At 38.7% G+C, this 19479-nt stretch overlaps 1 protein-coding gene across 1 annotated transcript in view; it reads left to right on the top strand.

Annotated features, from left to right (window-relative positions):
- Positions 1 to 19479, top strand: part of LOC128685570 (mitogen-activated protein kinase kinase kinase 4-like) — a 272746-nt gene that overhangs the window by 26491 nt on the left and 226776 nt on the right. Inside the window, exons 6-7 of the mRNA XM_070087989.1 lie at positions 14435 to 14620; positions 16577 to 16702. Of these exons, the coding sequence (XP_069944090.1) occupies positions 14435 to 14620; positions 16577 to 16702 (312 nt within the window). The remainder of the gene's footprint in view (positions 1 to 14434; positions 14621 to 16576; positions 16703 to 19479) is intronic.

The raw sequence follows: 19479 nt of genomic DNA, 5'->3' as shown, positions 1-19479 counted from the left end.
AATTAGCAACTGCTCTCTCTTTCTCTCTTTAAAAACTTTTCTCTTCCCACTTTCCTTTTTTTTTATGTGCTTCTGACATTAACCTTTCTCCATTGCTGATATTCATTGATTCTATTTTTTCATATGAAGCTTTCCTGCTGCTTCTTCCACATTCTTTATTTTTTGCTGTCCTGCAAGTTGATGAATTTTGGTACACCAGTGAAATTTTTTAAAATAATACATAGGAAAGTATTTTGAGAGTTATTTGTGAGTCATGAGCTTTGAAAGTTCTTTACAAGACACCTTGCTATTGCAGGAAACAACTGTGTGATGTAGAATGTATTTCTGGGATAGATAAGGAGGCAGAGTTCTTAATTGATTAATACTTGTGTTTTTGTTATTGTCTTCATTATGACTTATCATCATCATCATCATTAATTATCAGTCAACATTAATGTCATTAGTATTACCACAACTTTCTTAGCATATTTTTTAGTGGTTTTTCAGATTGATTAATTGTGTGATATAGTGTGTTGCTTACATTTTGTATACTCATTTACCTTGGTGGGAGGTGGTCGTTAAGGGAAAAAAAATTTGTTTGTTACCTACCTGTATAACAAATATTCTAATGACAATGTGGCCCGGTGGCCTGGTGGCTAAAGCTCCCGCTTCACACACGGAGGGCCCGGGTTCGATTCCCGGCGGGTGGAAACATTTTGACATGTTTCCTTACACCTGTTGTCCTGTTCACCTAGCAGCAAATAGGTACCTGGGTGTTAGTCGACTGGTGTGGGTTGCATCCTGGGGGACAAGATTAAGGACCCCAGTGGAAATAAGTTAGACAGTCCTCGATGACGCACTGACTTTCTTGGGTTATCCTGGGTGGCTAACCCTCCGGGGTTAAAAATCCGAACGAAATCTTATCTTATCTTATCTTATCTTATCTTAGTAATCACAATAATTTGGCAAAGAATACATTGTGTACTGTAAATTGGTAGACAGCAATTATCCAGGGAGGTTTTACAGTCCTGTCATATGAGTGCAAAATGCTAGCCTGTTAAATGTTTTTAATCTGGCAGGATTCCTGAACCTGTCATATAGACTTGTGAACATGCAGGAAAACTGGAAAATCTTAAACATTTGCTTACCTTCAGTACATACACAGCTTTTTTTTTTTTGTGTGTGTGTGTATAATGATCCCAGGAAACAATACTAGATACTGCATTACATTTTTTTATGCATTAATATGATAGATTACCATTGATAAAAGTATCTTTTATGATTCTCATATTGTTCATATTTTGTGTATAACCTATACTGATACAGGTTCGTAAATTTTGGCAATATTTCAGTTTGGTCATACTGTAGTGCCAAAAAAATTCATAATATGTACAGCATCTCTGGTGTAACTAAAATCATGACAGTGTAGGATTTTAATAATAGTAGTAAGTATAATTTAATTATTTCATAAGAACATAAGAAAGGAGGAACACTGCAACAGGCCTGTTGGCCCATACTTGGCAGGTCCTTTACAATCCATCCCACTAACAAAACATTTGCCCAACCCAATTTTCAATGACACCCAAGAAATAAGCTCTGATAACTCTAAAAAGCTCTGTCTTCTCTCTAAAGAAAAGAGTTTTATGTCTGGGTTAGTGTAATGATAGCTGTGGCTAATCCTCAGTTTCATATATCAAAATTGAAATGTTGATAGTTTATAAGAAGTGTAGTGTTGGTGGTATAGTTTGGGATATATGGAAGTGAATCTTTGTAAGAATGTCCACTGTATTTTTTTTGCATTTTGGGGTATGTCTTACAGGTAAGTATTATTTTTAAGTTTAACTGGATGCCAGCTTATGTATTGACTGTCATCCTTTCTTTCCATCTGAGTATCATTTATCTTGTTAATTATGTGGCTTTTTTTTTTCCAGGTATTATGTGGTAGATATACCGTGTTGGGGGTGTGTCTTTTGTCGTAATCCAGTCCACAATTAACCCACAAATTGAAAATGAAAATCTGATGACCCTTTAGTCTATACTGGGCCATTGTCAAATGTTCTGATCTTAGGAACACAGGCCTTAAATGACTTCAGGGTTATCTTTAGCCCCAATTCTCTACCTGAGTTATGGCTTTTTATTGTTTTATTTCTCACTCGGAACTTGATAACTATTCAGAATGGTCCAAAAAAATTTCCAGTTTTCATTTTCAAATTGTTGTGAGGTGGGAGTTGTTTCAGTCATAGTGACATTTTATTTTTGTCACCCAGTAAAGATATTTTACAGTTCATCTTTTGATATGGTTTTTAGAAACTAAAGAGGAGTTTTAGGTGATTATTGGGATGTCATTAGCAAATAGTACTGGTTCAAAGTGTTAAATGGCATTTGATATGTCATTCATATAAAAAATAAACATCATGAGCCCCACGACACTGCTTTAATTTAAAGAATGCCAGTAGATAATTTTGATGAAAAAAAAGGTAATTTTTGGTCACATGTTGGTAGACAGCAACCACCCAGGGAGGTACTACCGAAAGCCTGTAATTGTTTTACATGATGGTAGGATTGCTGGTGTCTTTTGTCTGTCTCATAAATATGCAAGATTACAGGTACGTCTTGCTATTTCTACTTACACTTAGGTCACACTAAACATACATGTACACGTTTATTTATACACACTCATCTGAGTTTTCTTTGATTTTATCTTAGTTCTTGTTCTTTTTACTTTTCCTTTTATATCCATGGGGAAGTGGAATAAGAATCTTTCCTCCGTAAGCCATGCGTGTTGGAAAAGTCAACTAAAATGCCGGGAACAATGGGCTAGTAACCCCTTTTCCTGTAATTACTAAAAAGAATAAGAATAAGAAAATTGTCAAAGTGGGAAGTCTGAATGTGCGTGGATGTTGTGCGAATGATAAGAAAGAGATGATTGTGGATGTTATGAATAAGAAGAAGCTGGATGTCCTGGCTTTAAGTGAAACAAAGCTGAAGGGGGTGGGTGAGTTTCAGTGGAGAGGAATAAATGGGATTAGGTCAGGGGTTTCTAATAGAGTTAGAGCTAAAGAAGGAGTAGCAATAATGCTGAAGAATAAGCTATGGCAGGAAAAGAGGGACTATAAATGTATTAATTCAAGGATTATGTGGAGTAAAATAAAGGTTGGATGTGAGAAGTGGGCTATAGTAAGCGTATATGCACCTGGGGAAGAGAGAAGTATAGAGGAGAGAGAGAGATTTTGGGAAATGTTGAGTGAATGTGTCGGGAGTTTTGAACCAAGTGTGAGAGTACTTGTGCTTGGGGATTTTAATGCTAAAGTGGGTAAAAAGTTGTGGAGGGAGTAGTAGGTAAATTCAGGGTGCCAGGGGTAAATGAAAATGGGGAGCCTTTAATTGAGATATGTGTAGAAAGAGGTTTGGTAATAAGTAATACATATTTTATGAAAAAGAGGATAAATAAATATACAAGGTATGATATAGCACGTAATGAAAGTAATTTGTTAGATTATGTATTGGTGGATAAAAGGTTGATGGGTAGGCTCCAGGATGTACACGTTTATAGAGGGGCAACTGATATATCGGATCATTATCTAGCTGTAGCTACAGTTAGAGTAAGAGGTAGATGGGATAAGAGGAAAATGGCAACAACAAGTAAGAGGGAGGTGAAAGTGTATAAACTAAGGGAGGAGGAAGTTCGGGTGAAATATAAGCAACTGTTGACAGAAAGGTGGGCTGGTGCAGGTATGAGTAGTGGGGGGGGGGGGGGTAAAGAGGGTTGGAATAGGTTTAAAAATGCAATATTAGAATGTGGGGCTGAAGTTTGTGGTTATAAAGGGGTGGGTGAAGGAGGAAAGAGGAGTGATTGGTGGAATGATGAAGTAAAGGGTGTGATAAAAGAGAAAAAGATAGCTTATGAGAGGTATTTACAAAGCAGAAGTGTTATAAGAAGGGTAGAGTATATGGAGAGTAAAAGAAAGGTGAAGAGAGTGGTGAGAGAGTGCAAAAGGAGAGCAGATGATAGAGTGGGAGATGCACTGTCAAGAAATTTTAATGAAAATAAGAAAAAATTTTGGAGTGAGTTAAACAAGTTAAGAAAGCCTAGGGAACAAATGGATTTGTCAGTTAAAAACAAAGTTGGGGAGTTAGTAGATGGGGAGCTGGAGAAATTGGGTAGATGGCGAGAATATTTTGAGGAACTTTTAAATGTCGACAAAGAAAGAGAGGGGGTAATTTCATGTACTGGCCAGGGAGGTATACCAGCTTTTAGGAGTGAAGAAGAACAGGATGTGAGTGTGAGGGAGGTACATGAGGCATTATGTAGAATGAAAGGGGGTAAAGCAGCTGGAACTGATGGGATCATGACAGAAATGTTAAAAGCAGGGGAAGACAAGTGTTGGAGTGGTTGGTATTTTTGTTTAATAAATGTATGAAAGAGGGGAAGGTACCTAGGGATTGGTGGAGAGTGCGTATAGTCCCTTTATATAAAGGGAACGGGGACAAAAGAGATTGTAAAAATTATAGAGGAATAAGTTTACTGAGTATACCAGGAAAAGTGTACGGTAGGGTTATTATTGAAAGAATTAGAGGTAAGACAGAACGTAGAATTGCGGATGAGCAAGGAGGTTTTAGAATGGGTAGGGGATGTGTAGATCAAGTGTTTACATTGAATCATGTATGTGAACAGTATTTAGATAAAGGTAGGGAAGTTTTCATTGCATTTATGGATTTAGAAAAGGCATACGATAGAGTGGATAGGGAAGCAATGTGGCAGATGTTGCAAGTGTATGGAATAGGTGGTAAGTTACTAAATGCTGTAAAGAGTTTTTATGAGGATAGCGAGGCTCAGGTTATGGTGTGTAGAAGAGAGGGAGACTACTTTCCAGTAAAAGTAGGTCTTAGACAGGATGTGTAATGTCACCATGATTGTTTAATATATTTATAGATGGGGTTGTAAAAGAAGTAAATGCTAGGGTGTTCAGGAGAGGGGTGGGATTAAATAATGGGGAATTAAATACAAAATGGGAAGTGACACAGTTACTTTTTGCTGATGATACTGTGCTTATGGAAGATTCTAAAGAAAAATTGCAAAGGTTAGTGGAGGAATTTGGGAGTGTGTGTAAAGGTAGAAAGTTGAAAGTGAACATAGAAAAGAGTAAGGTGATGAGAGTATCAAATGATTTAGATAAAGAAAAATTGGATATCAAATTAGGGAGGGGGAGTATGGAAGAAGTGAATGTTTTCAGATATTTGGGAGTTGACGTGTCAGTGGATGGATTTATGAAGGATGAGGTTAATCACAGAACTGATGAAGGAAAAAAGGTGAGTGGTGCATTGAGGTATATGTTTAGGCAAAAAATGTTATCTGTGGAGGCAAAGAAGGGAATGTATGAAAGTATAGTAGTACCAACACTCTTATATGAGTGTGAAGCTTGGGTTGTAAATGCTGTAGCGAGGAGGCGGTTGGAGGCAGTGGAGATGTCTTGTCTAAGGGCAACGTGTGGTGTAAATATTATGCAGAAAATTCGGAGTGTGGAAATTAGGAGAAGGTGTGGAGTTAATAAAAGTATTAGTCAGCAGGCTGAAGAAGGGTTGTTGAGGTGGTTTGGTCATTTAGAGAGAATGGATCAAAGTAGAATGACATGGAGAGCGTATAAATCTGTAGGGGAAGGAAGGTGAGGTAGGGGTCATCCTCGAAAAGGTTGAAGGGAGGAGGTAAAGGAGGTGTTGTGGGCGAGGGGTTTGGGCTTCCAGGAAGCGTGCGTGAGCATGTTAGGTAGGAGTGAATGGAGACAAATGGTATTTGGGACCTGACGATCTGTTGGAGTGTGAGCAGGGTAATATTTAGTGAAGGGATTCAGGGAAACTGGTTATTTTATATAACCGGACTTTAGTCCTGGAAATGGGAAGTACAATACCTGCACTCTAAAGGAGGGGTTCGGGATATTGGCAGTTTGGAGGGGTATATTGTGTATTTTTATACATATATACTTCTAAAACAGTGATTTTGTGTGAGTGAGGTGAAAGTGTTGAATTATGATGAAAGTATTTTCTTTTTGGGGATTTTCTTTCTTTTTTGGGTCACCCTGCCTCGGTGGGAGATGGCCGACTTGTTGAAAAAAAAAAAAAATGTTGGTATCTAGCATCACTCAATGAAGAAAGATTTCATTGTGAAGAATGTAGTCTTTTGAATCCATAATGCTCTAGTTTAAGAAGGATGTGATCAACAGTATCAAGTATATTTTGCTAGTCACTGCATAGTCCAAGTGGATATCCATTATTTTCAATATGTTGTGTAGGTTGTGTTAAACATTTTCAATATTGTGTAATTTGTGCTCAAATTTTTGGGAAGGAGGCAGAGGACTGAAACCAAACTGCCATGAATTTATGCTCTTTTGTGTGAGTATATATGCATATGTTTACATTAGGCATATTTGTGAAATTTTTTTTTTAGATGAAAGTAAGGGAAGGAAGGCAGGGTAGGGGGGAGTCATCCTAGGAAAGGTTGGAGGGAGGGGGTAAAGGAGGTTTTATGGGCTAGGGGCTTGGACTTCCAGCAAGCATGAGTGAATGTGTTAGATAAGAGTGAATGGAGACAAATGATTTTTGGGACCTGACGAGCTGTTGGAGTGTGAGCAGGGTAATATTTTGTGAAGAGATTCAGAGAAAATGGCTAGCTGGACTTCAGTCCTGGAGGTGGGAAGTACAATGCCTGCACTTTAACCCTTTGACTGTCGCAAGCTCCTTTCTGAAATTGTCATTCTTTCGCAAAATTTTTGGAAAAAAAAAAATATTTTTTCTTATGAAATGATAGAGAATCTTTTCCCAATGGTAATGACACCAAAAGTACGAAATTTGGTCGAAAACTCATGGAATTATGCTCCCGTGAAGTTAGCGGTCTCGGCGACATATACGCATCGGCGATTTCGCCAAATTTGAGCACTGTTTTTGGCCAATTTCGTTGTTCCAGTTGACTAAACTCATAACTATTTCTTTAGAACTCCATTTCTTCTATCAGTTGAGTACAAGAAACCACCCATTTACCGATTTGAACTACCCAATAAAGTGGTCAGAAATTGGCAATTTGGCCAATTTCACACAAATTAAAAAAGATGCCAATTTCAAAATAAGGTTCAGAATAAACAATATAGACATTCTTGGCACTAAAATAACATATCCTCTGTTCATTAGTCACTTCTCTAGGCCCCTCTTATATTACTATTGCTTTCTATTTTGATTTTTTATTCATACAAAAAATAGAAGATTTACTGTTATGCAGACTACTGCATTATTGTAAAAATTGTATAAATAATATCAGTGCACTAGTGAAAGAATATTAGACTCCCCAGTTGACATGTATTGGACATGTGGTGTGATTTGCTTACTCCTGAACATGGGTAAAAATCGAACATTTCCGCTAATTTGAGCTCAATTTCAAGGTAATTTTCATCGTGAAACTAATCAAAATCATCTCTATTTCTGTAATATGTTTTCCATTTTATCATGTGAGACCATGAAAACGAGAATACGACAATAAATACTATACGAAAATACACCTCAAAGTTGGCGTTTTAATCCAAAAAAACGGTCATAGTTTTTTTTTTTCTCATGCACTGCGTGCTGCAGGTTTTTTTTATGTGGTGCGTGCACACACACACACAGACCCATTCTCTCACATGTGGGCCTACCAGCTTTCTCCTGCTTGATTTAAAGCCGCTAGAATTATTGAGTATATTTACGTCTGAAACACTGGCTCTTAAGATATATGTATATATACAACCAAAACAATCAAAGGGTTAATGGAGATGTTTGAGATATTGGCTGTTTGGAGTGCCTCTGCAAAGCCAGTGATTATGTATGGATGATGGTGAAAGTGTTGAATGATGAAAGATTTTTTTTGTCTTTGTTTTTGGGTTTTTCTTTTTGGGTCGCCCCGCCTTGGTGGGAAACAGCTGATGTGTTAAAAAAAAAAAAAAAGAGGAGGTTTTTGCTGCATTTATGGATTAAGAAAAGCACATGGATAGGGGAACACTGTGGCAGTTGCTCTAAGTGTATGGAACAGGTTGTAGGTTACTGAAAGCAGTATTTGTGAGGACAGTACGCTCAGGTTAAAGTATGTAGGAGAGATGGAAATTATTTTCCAGTAAAAGTAGGCCTTAGACAGGGATGCATGATAGCAACATGGTTGTTTAACATGTATTTATAGATGGGGTTGTAAAAAAAAAAGTGAATGCTAGGGTATTGGGAAGAGGTGTGGGATTAACCCTTTGACTGTTGGTGTCTTATATATACATCTTACGAGCCATTGTTTTTGACGTATTAAAATGCCAAAATTCTAGTGGCTTCAGATCAAGCAGGAAAAAGTTGTTAGGCCCACATGTGAGGGAATGGGTCTGTGTGGTCAGTGTGCACAGTATAAAAAAAAAAATCCTGCAGCACACAGTGCATAATGAGAGATACAAACCTTCGGCAGTGTTTTTGGATTAAAACGCCATCTTTGAGGTGTACAGTGGACCCCCAGATTAAGATATCATTGGAATAAGCAATATTCAGAATAAGTAACGTTTTTGCGTCAAAATATTGGCTCGTGAACTCACTGAACTGGGGCCTGAGCGGCCCAGTGAACCATTGCTTACCAGCCAGTGAGGATGATCCCACACATTCATACAATACATTTTGTATTATTCCATTCTTTTTAGTGCTTGTAACTGTTAAATAAGCCACGATGGGCCCAAAGAAAGCTTCTAGTGCCAGCCGGGCTGAGAGAGAGGGGAGAATGTCCCTTTTCCAGTGATTCTGCAATATGTGCGATACTAAAGCAGAAGGAATCTATAAAGGCTATAGCGCCAGCCAGTGATAATGTGTAGCATTAACAGTGTAGCAAGTAAGTTAAGCGATTAATCGATGGAAAAAGGACAGCACGAAACTGACCCCTCCATTGTTGTTGGAGATACAGTGGAACCTTGCCTAATGAACACATCGCATAACGTTAAATCCGCCTAGCGATACATTTTAACGCAAAAAATTTGCCTCGGCTAGCGCTAAAAAACTCGCTCAACGTGGTTCGTTCGAGACGCGTCCACGTGTGGCCTGAGCATGCCTCACTTGTTCCGTGGGTGCCAGTGTTTACAAGCCAGCCACCGCGGTCGCTTCCAAGCATACAATCGGAACATTTTATATTATCACAGCCTCTTTAGTGATTGCACCTGCAAAATAAGTCACCATGGGCCCCAAGAAAGCTTCTAGTGCCACCCCTACAGCAAAAAGAGTGAGAATTACTATGGATATGAAGAAAGAGATCATTGCTAAGTATGAAAGTGGAGGGTGAGTCTCCGAGCTGGCCAGGTTGTACACAAAACCCCAATCAACCATCGCTACTATTGTGGCCAAGAAAACAGCAATCAAGGAAGCTGTTCTTGCCAAAGGTGCAACTTTGTTTTCGAAACAGAGATCGCAAGTGATAGAAGATGTTGAGAGACTGTTATTGGTGTGGATAAATGAAAAACAGATAGCAGGAGATAGCATCTCTCAAGAGATCATATGTGAAAAGGCTAGGAAGTTGCATGACGATTTAATTAGAAAAATGCCTGCAACTAATGATGATGTGAGTGAATTTAAGGCCAGCAAAGGTTAGTTTGAGAGATTTAAGAATCGTAGTGGCATACATAGTGTGATAAGGCATGGTGAGGCTGCCAGTTCGGACCACAAAGCGAATGAAAAATCTTTGCAGGAATTCAAGGAGTACATAGACAGTGAAGGACTGAAACCTGAACAAGTGTTTAATTGTGACGAAACAGGCCTGTTTTGGAAGAAAATGCCAAACAGGACGTACATTACTCAGGAGGAAAAGGCACTCCCAGGACATAAGCCTATGAAAGACAGGCTTACTCTGTTGATGTGTGCCAGTGCTAGTGGTGATTGCAAAGTGAAGCCTTTATTGGTGTATCACTCTGAAACTCCCAGAGTGTTCAGGAAAAACAATGTCCTCAAGGCTAATTTGTGTGTGCTGTGGAGGGCAAACAGTAAGGCATGGGTCACTAGGGACTTTTTCTATGACTGGTTACACCATGCATTTGCCCCAATGTGAAAAATTACCTAATTGAAAAGAAATTAGACCTTAAGTGCCTCCTGGTATTAGATAATGCTCCTGGTCATCCTTCAGACGTGACAGAGCGACTTTCTGCGGACATGAGCTTCATTAAGGTCAAGTTTTTGCCTCCTAATACCACTCCTCTCCTGCAGCCCATGGACCAGCAGGTCATTTCCAACTTCAAGAAACTGTACACAAAAGCTATGTTTGAAAGGTGCTTTGTAGTGACCTCAGAAACTCAATTGACTCTAAGAGAGTTTTGGAGAGATCACTTTAGCATCCTCAATTGTGTAAACATTATAGGTAAGGCTTGGGAGTAAGTGACTAAGAGGACCTTGAACTCTGCTTGGAAGAAAATGTGGCCAGAATGTGTAGACAAAAGGGATTTTGAAGGGTTTGAGGCTAACCCTGAGAATCCTATGCCAGTTGAGGAATCCATTGTGGCATTGGGGAAGTCCTTGGGGTTGGAGGTTAGTGGGGAGGATGTGGAAGAGTTGGTGGAGGAGGACAATGAAGAACTGACCACTGATGAGCTGCTAGATCATCTTCAACAGCAAGAGGCCACACCTGAGGAAACTGCTTCGTAGGAGGGGATAGAGAAATTGAGGAAGTTGCCTACTTCAAAGATTAAGGAAATGTGTGCAATGTGGCTTAAATTGCAAACATTTTTTGATGAAAATCACCCTCACACAGCTATTGCAAGCCGTGCTGGTGACTATTACACTGACAATGTTGTGAAACACTTTAGGAATATCATAAAGGAACGGGAGGTACAGGCCTCTATGGACAGATATGTTGTGTGACAGAGATCCAGTGACTCAAGCTGGTCCTAGTGGCATTAAAAGAAGAAGGGAAGTAACCCTGGAAAAGGACTTGCCACCTCAAGTCCAAATGGAAGGGGATTCCCCTTCTAAACACTAACACCAACACTCCCCTCCTCCCATCCCATCAATCATCACCAGATCTTCAATAAAGGTAAGTGTCATGTAACTGTGCATGTCTTCTTCAGTTTGTGTGTATTAAAATTTATATTTCATGTGGTAAAAATTTTTTTTGTTCATACTTTGGGGTGTCAGGAATGGATTAATTTGATTTCCATTATTTCTTATGGAGAAAATTAATTCGCTTGACGATAGTTTCGCGTAACGTTGAGCACTCAGGAACGGATTAATAGCGTTAGGCGAGGGTCCACTGTACATGTGTATGGGGCTACTAACACCGCCGCCTTCATCACCACTATGTAAGGCTTATTTTTCAGTGGCCCTTATACACCCAACAACAAACAACACACCACCACTCGTGGCATTCTAAATGCCATATTTCATTCATTCTAGAGTATATATCATGTTTCTATGTTATTAATATTGTTTATTATGACTTGTTAGATGAATTTTTCTAGATAAATAAGCCGTAGAGCTGATATTAGTGTCATATTGAAGGACTATCTTGTCCTGTCTCCCAACACAATTCCTAACATAAGCCAGAAAGAGACCTCTCTGGAACACTTTTTTGAACGACAGGGGTCCAGTGACTCTCAAGCCGGTCCTAGTGGCATTAAAAAACAAAGGAGGGAAGTAACCCAGGATAAGGACTTGGTACTTGAAGTCTTTATGGAAGGGGATTCCCCTTCCAAACAGTTGTAAACTCCTCCATCCTCTCCCCTCCTCCCGTCTTCCATACATCACCATGTCTTCAGTAAAGGCAAGTGTGATGTTATTATTGTTTTATTCTTCATGTATCATTGTTTTCTGTGTAGGTAAATGTATATTTCATGTAGAGAACATTTTTTTAATACTTTTGGGTGTCTAAAATGGATTAAATGGATTTCCATTATTTCGTATGGGGAAAATTAATTCAGAATAAGTCAGATTCGGGATAAGTCTCACTCTCTGGAACGGATTAATTACGTATTCCTAGGGTCCACTGTATTTTCGTGTAGTATTTATGGTTGTATTCTCATTTCCTTTGTCTTGTTTGATAGAATGGAAGACATATTTCAGAAATAGAGATTATTTTGATTAGTTTCACAAAGAAAAGGACCTTGAAATTAAGCTCAAAGTAGCGGAAATGTTCGATTTTTGCCGATGTTCAGGAGTAAATAAATCACTCCACGTGTCCAATACACATCAATTGATGAGTCTAATATTCTTTCACTAATGCACTGATATTATTTATACCATTTTTACAATAATGCAGTAGTCTGCATAACAGTAAATCTTCTATTTTCTGTTTGAATAAAAATTCAAAACAGAAAGCAAGAATAATATAAGAGGGACCTGGAGACATGGCTAATGAACAGAGAAAATGGTATTTTAGTGCCAAGAATCTCTGCATTGTTTATTCTGGACCATATTTTGAAATTGGCATGCTTTTTAATTTGTGTGAAATTGGCCAAATTGCTAATTTCTGACCACTTTATTGGGTAGTTTAAATCAGTAAATGGGCAGTTTTTTGTACTCATTCGATAGAACAAATGGAGTTCTAGCAGAATAACTATGAGTTTGATGGACTGGAACAGTGGAATTGGCTGAAAATAGGGCTCAAATTGGGTGATATCACCGATGCATATATATCGCCAAGATTGTAGAGCGTAATTCCGTAAGTTTTCCATCAAATTTCGTACTTTTGGTGTCATTACCATTGGGAAAAGATTATCATTTCATAAGTTTTTTTTTTTTTGTGAATACAGTGGACCCTCGACCAACGATATTAATCCGTTCCTGAGGGCTCATCGTTACTCAAAATTATCGTTAGTCGAGTTAATTTTCCCCATAATAAATAATGGAAATCAAATTAATCCATGCAAGACACCCAAAAGTATGAAAAAAAAAAAATTGCCACATGAAATATTAAGTTTAATGCAATAGAATAATTACAATAACAACAATAACAATAGATTAATAACAATAGAATAATTGACACTTAATTTTAATGAAGATCTGGTGATGATTGATGGGATGGGAGGAGGGGAGAGTGTGGATGGTGTTAATGTTTAGAAGGGGAATCCCCTTCCATTAGTTCTTGAGGTGTCAAGTCCTTGAGGACATTGTTTTTCCTGAATACTCCGGGAGTTTCAGAGTGATACACCAATAAAGGCTTCACTTTGCAATCACCACTAGCATTAGCACACATCACCACTAGTTGCAGGCATTTTTTTAATTAAATCGTCATGCAACTTCCTAGCCTTTTCACATATGATTGCTTGAGAGATGCTATCTCCTGCTATCTGTTTTTCGTTTATCCACACCAATAACACTCTCTCAACATCTTCTATCACTTGCGATTTCAGTTTCGAAAACATAGTTGCACCTTTGGCAAGAACAGCTTCCTTGATTGCCATTTTCTTGGCCACAATAGTAGCGATGGTTGATTGGGGTTTGGTGTACAACCTGGCCAGCTCGGAGACACGCACTCCACTTTCATACTTAGCAATGATCTCTTTCTTCATATCCATAGTAATTCTCACCCTTTTTGCTGTAGGGTTGGCACTAGAAGCTTTCTTGGGGCCCATGGTGACTTATTTTGCAGGTGCAATCGCTAAAAACGCTGTGATAATATGAAATGTTCTGATTGTATGTTTGGATGGGACCACGGTGGCTGGCTGGCTTGTAAACACTGGCCACAATTGGACGCGTCTCGGACGGAACGAATCTCGTTGGTCGAGTATTTTAGCGCTAGTCGAAGCAAAATTTTTGCTATAAAATGTATCGCTAGTCGGATTTAACATTAGACGATGCCAGCGTTGGTCGAGGGTCCACTGTATTTTGCGACACAGAGAATCACTTCAGGATTTGGGGTCTTGACAGTCAAAGGGTTAAAGGATAAACCATCTAATATAAAGTGAGAGTTGTCATAGTTGATTATTGCCAATAATATCTCTTATCTTTGATATGCCTTTGATAAGTTCCAAGAATTTTTCTACTCCTGAAACCTGGTCATGGGCCATGCTTGTCAGGTGCTTTCCTGGTCACCCAGGATGTTGCTGTTGATGGCCTGCAGTTCCAGATATCCATCACAGCCTGGTTGATCTGGTACCTGGTGAAGATACTTGTCCATAATAAATGCTGTATTTGTCTTTTTCTTTTGTATTTTGACAGTAAACACTTTATTTTTTAATCTTAATGTACCATGTGTATCCTGTTCTATAAAAAATGCTCTCTCTGCCATCTATTACTTTTCTCTTACTTATTTCCTCTTATTCTTCCTCTATCTTGTCTTTTTATCAGTGGCCTTTGTCATTTTATTAGCTTTGGTTGCCTTTAATTGGTGCCTGCTAGTTACTTCAATTTAAATTTATTTAGAAGTAATCTAATAACTTTTAAGTAGGATATTGCAGATCAGAGTGTGAATAGATCCTTATTGGTTGATAATGTTTAGGTCGATTCAAGATCTCGCTACATGAGTGTGTCTTGTCGGAAATTGGAAGAAGGGTGTGAATCGGATCAAACTGATAACCGTAAGGTGTCTACGGCTGAACTACCTCCAGATCGTGTTCGTTATTTCACACAGTTACAGAGTCTAGTCAAAACTGGCACTCAGGAAATTGCTTTTAACCATCGACAGGTATGTGTTAACCCTTATGTACAGTTTAGAATAGTATATATTTTATACAGATGACACTTGTAAAATTGACAAAATGAATTTGATCATTTGTATTTTATATGTAGATGAATGGTGCCAGATTAACCCTTAAACTGTCCAAACGTAGATCTACATTCACTTGCATGGTGCTCCGAATATTTTGAAAAGTAAAAAAATAGTTTTTTTTGTTTTTAAATTAAAGAGGGCAATTTTCTGTGTGGTATAAGACCAAAAAAAAAAATTTTAGGACCAGTACTTACTGAGATATAAGAGCATGAAGTTGTTTCTGGATGCTCACCTGATGGCAACATCCAGTTCTGCCGCTTGCAGAAGTGTTGCCAATTTACCTTTCTCGTTTTTAATTTATATAATTTTTATGTTCTGATAATTACAATTTATAATAGCTCTTGTGATTTCATAGCCAATCTTTGTTCTGACACTAATATTATGTACTGAAATAGTATTCCAATTGTAACACTCACACTGACAGGTGAACATTTTCACCTGCCATGGTCATTTACTATTGTCTAGAGATATATACAAAGTATTTATAGGTCCCAGCAATGTTGTAGACATGCTGGAGTATGAAACTCCTTGAAGCATGGCATTATGACAAGGGTCAGAATGTGCCCTGCTGGAGGGAACCTTGCCTTTATATGTTTTTACTCTTGCACACAAACATGTCTTTGTATGTCTGTCTATCAGTCTGTCTGCCTGTCTATCTGTCTGTCTGCCTTTCTATCTGTACATCTATCTGTCTGTCTGCCTAGCTCTGCTTATCTGTCTGTCCAGTTCAGCTTACCTTTCTTTCTGTCTTCTGTGTGTGCCTGAAGTATAATATGAACTCCTTGAATAATGGTGTTATGACAAGCGTCAGAAAACAAGTGACATTTGATGAATGTGCGCTGCTGGAGGGGGGAACCTTGCCTTTATATGTTTTTACTCTTGCACACAAACATGTCTCTGTATGTCTGTCTGTCTATCTATCTGTCTGTCTATCTGTACATCTGTCTGTCTAGCTCTGCTTATCTGTCTTTCTGTCTGCCTGTGTGTGTGTGTCTGTCTTTCCATCTACTTGTCTCTGTCTCAGAGAGTGGCTAGTAAACTTGTTCGTTTGTGGAGTACAGGCTGCTCCCTGATTGCTGAGCAAGTGACACTGCTATTACTTGTCATGTTTATTTATGTTTTATATCTACAAACACTCTATAGCACTTAGCCTGGAATTTTTGGGTTATCCTAGGTAATTTATATTATGTATAACTGTATTTATGAGTACATGTGAGAGACAGAGATATAGACAGAGATACAGATAGACAGTGATAGACAGAGATATAGAGAGATACAGCGACAGCCAAAGCCAGCCAGCCGAATACATAAGAACATAAGAAGGAACACTGCAGCAGGCCTATTGGCCCATGCAAGACAGGTCCATGTCACCCCTCCCGGCTTAGACCAATGACCCACCTAGTCAGGTCACATCCACTGAAAGAATGAGCATGACATCTGACCCAGTAGCACAAGCTAGTCAGGTCCAGCTCAAACCCACCTACACCCACTCATGCATTTATCTAACCTATTTTTACTTTCCTCTTAAAATGTGAGTGTTAATATTACATGACATCAGTGAATCACTGGTGTTAGCCATGCTATTTGCTCTAGCTGGTGCTCAATTGAACTGGTGCTCCCACAAGGTACTAAGTGGTCCCTGATTTTATTCGTAGTGTGCACACTGAGTGCACAGACCCATTCTTTCATGTCTAGGTGAATCAGACCTATCGTGCCAAATTTGAAAGAATGAAAAATAAAACATTGATTTACGTTTGGAGCCCACCGCACGTGAATGTAGATCTATGTGTGGACAGTTTAAGGGTTAATCATTAGGTAGAATATATGATAAGTTTGATTTCTCTGAACTAACCTTTGTGATGTTCCCACCAGAGGAGTGAGGAAGAAGTGCTGTATCAGCAGGAACTTTATGAGATGCTGTGGTTGGAACTTCAGGCTTGGCAAGCTGGCTTGGACTCCAGCACATATGATATCCAATTGATTTCCCAAAGACACGAGGTAACTTTTTATTTCAGTCCCATATTCCATCATACACAAGTAGTAATACTAACTTGTCTTCAATCTTCTGTTTATTTTAATTAGTATCTCTAATCATATATTCTTGAGCAGCTTGAGGTTTGCTTGTTTTGTCTTATATATCATGAACTTTTCTTCTTTTTTTTTTTAATTGTTATTAACATTTCCTATATAATACTTTAATAGTGGAGCCTCTACTATTTGCCTGTCTTTTCCAGAAATCAACTGGCATTAATATTTTTTTAAAAAATCAATTTAAATGTTCATCTTAAAAACAATAATAATATGAATAGCATATTACTTAATAATGTGGGGATGAGAGTATCCAGTTAAAGGGGGGGGGGATGGTGAAAGAGGAGAGAAGTGACTGTATACCATCTTAATTTATATTTACTGTGCACTTACCATTCTTACATTTTCTCAAATTTCTTAACTCACATTTTCAAATCTGTAACCTTTTTTCCATTCTCATGAAAAAGTTAATTAAAATCCTTGTCTTATAATCATGCATGGTATAAAAGGTGACTAAAGTTCCAGGAGTAAGTGGCTCTTTACTTATTCCACATATAATAACCTAAAAGATAGAGGAGGATAAAATATTTTTTTTTTCTCCATGGGTAAGTGAATTAAAATTCTTCCTCCATAAGCCACGTGTGTCGTAAGAGGCAACTAAAATGCCGGGAGCAAGGGGCTAGTTTCTGGAGTTTATCTGGAGAGAGTTCCGGGGGTCAACGCCCCCGCGGCCCGGTCTGTGACCAGGCCTCCTTAGGTCAGTGTCCCAGGATGCGACCCACACCAGTCGACTAACACCCAGGTACCCATTTTACTGATGGGGAACATAGACAACAGGTGGAAAGAAACACGTCCAATGTTTCTACTCTGGCTGGGAATCGAACCCAGGCCCTCACCGTGTGAAGCGAGAGCGTTAACCGCCAGGCCACCAGAGCCCTAGTAACACCTTTTCCTGTATAAATTACTAAATTTAAAAAGAAAAACTTTAATTTTTCTTTTTTTAGGTCACCCTGCCTTGGTGGGATATGGCCTGTTTGTTGAAAAAAACAAATTTTATTGCATGCAAAAAAAAAAAAAAAAAAATGCTGTATGAAGAATAGTCTTGAACCCCCTTAACTATGTCTAACATAATAGTACACAAGTGATGAGGTTGTTTCTTACTTAATGGTAGGCACAATTATTTGTGCGTTCATATGTCACTAGCCAATATTTTTGACCTCATCACAACTGTTTGGAACTCTTACAGTCTCTTCATGTCTTTGAAAACAAATCTTAAGACCAGATGGGTCCACACAATGCATCATGCATAACACTGCCTAACCAGCAAAACAAGATCTATTCAACTATTTGCTTCAGTTCATACTGTATATTCCAAATGAAGCAATGTCAGTATATGCATATCTCTATGTTTGAGAGGGGGCTACAACACCATGCAGTGCAATACACAGTATTATAAGAAGTAGTACGTTGGTAGATAGCACCTGCCCAAGGAGATATGTATACTCTACTGCTAAGTGAGTGTAAAACGAGAGCCTGTAATTGTTTTACATGATGGTAGGATTGCTGGTGTCTTTTTTCTGTCTCTTAAACATGTCTTGCTACTTCTTCTTACACTTAGGTCACACTACACATACATGTTTTTTTTTTTTTTCAATAAGTCGGCCGTCTCCCACCGAGGCAGGGTGACCCAAAAAGAAAGAAAATCCCCAAAAAGAAAATACTTACATCATCATTCAACACTTTGACCTCACTCACACATAATCACTGTTTTTGCAGAGGTGCTCAGAACACGACAGTTTAGAAGCATATACGTATAAAGACACACAACATATCCCTCCAAACTGCTAATATCCTAAAACCCTCCTTTAGAGTGCAGGCATTGTACTTCCCATTTCCAGGACTCAAGTCCGGCTATATAAAAATAACCAGTTTCCCTGAATCCCTTCACTAAATATTACCCTGCTCACACTCCAACAGATCGTCAGGTCCCAAATACCATTCATCTCCATTCACTCCTATCGAACACGCTCATGCACGCTTGCTGGAAGTAAAAGCCCCTTGCCCACAAAACCTCCCTTACCCCTTCCTTCCAACCTTTTCGAGGACGACCCCTACCCCGCCTTCCTTCTCCTACAGATTTAAATGCTCTCCATGTCATTCTACTTTGATCCATTCTCTCTAAATGACCAAACCACCTCAACAACCCCTCTTCTGCCCTCTGACTAATACTTTTATTAACTCCACACCTTCTCCTAATTTCCACACTCCGAATTTTCTGCATAATATTTACACCACACATTGCCCTCTCCACTGCCTCCAACCGCCTCCTCACTGCTGCATTCACAACCCAAGCTTCACACCCATATAAGAGTGTTGGTACTACTATACTTTCATACATTCCCTTCTTTGCCTCCATAGATAACATTTTTTGACTCCACATATACCTCAACGCACCACTCACCTTTTTTCCTTCATCAATTCTATGATTAACCTCATCCTTCATAAATCCATCCGCCGACACGTTAACTCCCAAGTACAGTGGTCCCTCATTGTTCGTAATTAATCCGTTCCTGGAGCCGTTACTATAAGCGAAATTTACGATTTATGAATCAATTTTCCCCATAAGAAATAATGTAAATACAGTGGACCCCTGGTTAACGATATTTTTTCATTCCAGAAGTATGTTCAGGTGCCAGTACTGACCAAATTTGTTCCCATAAGGAATATTGTGAAGTAGATTAGTCCAT

This window comes from Cherax quadricarinatus, chromosome 23 (genome assembly GCF_038502225.1).
Source record: "Cherax quadricarinatus isolate ZL_2023a chromosome 23, ASM3850222v1, whole genome shotgun sequence".
Lineage (NCBI taxonomy): Eukaryota > Metazoa > Arthropoda > Malacostraca > Decapoda > Parastacidae > Cherax > Cherax quadricarinatus.
Note: the sequence above shows the minus strand (reverse complement) of the source record. Positions and strands in the feature narration are given on the sequence as shown.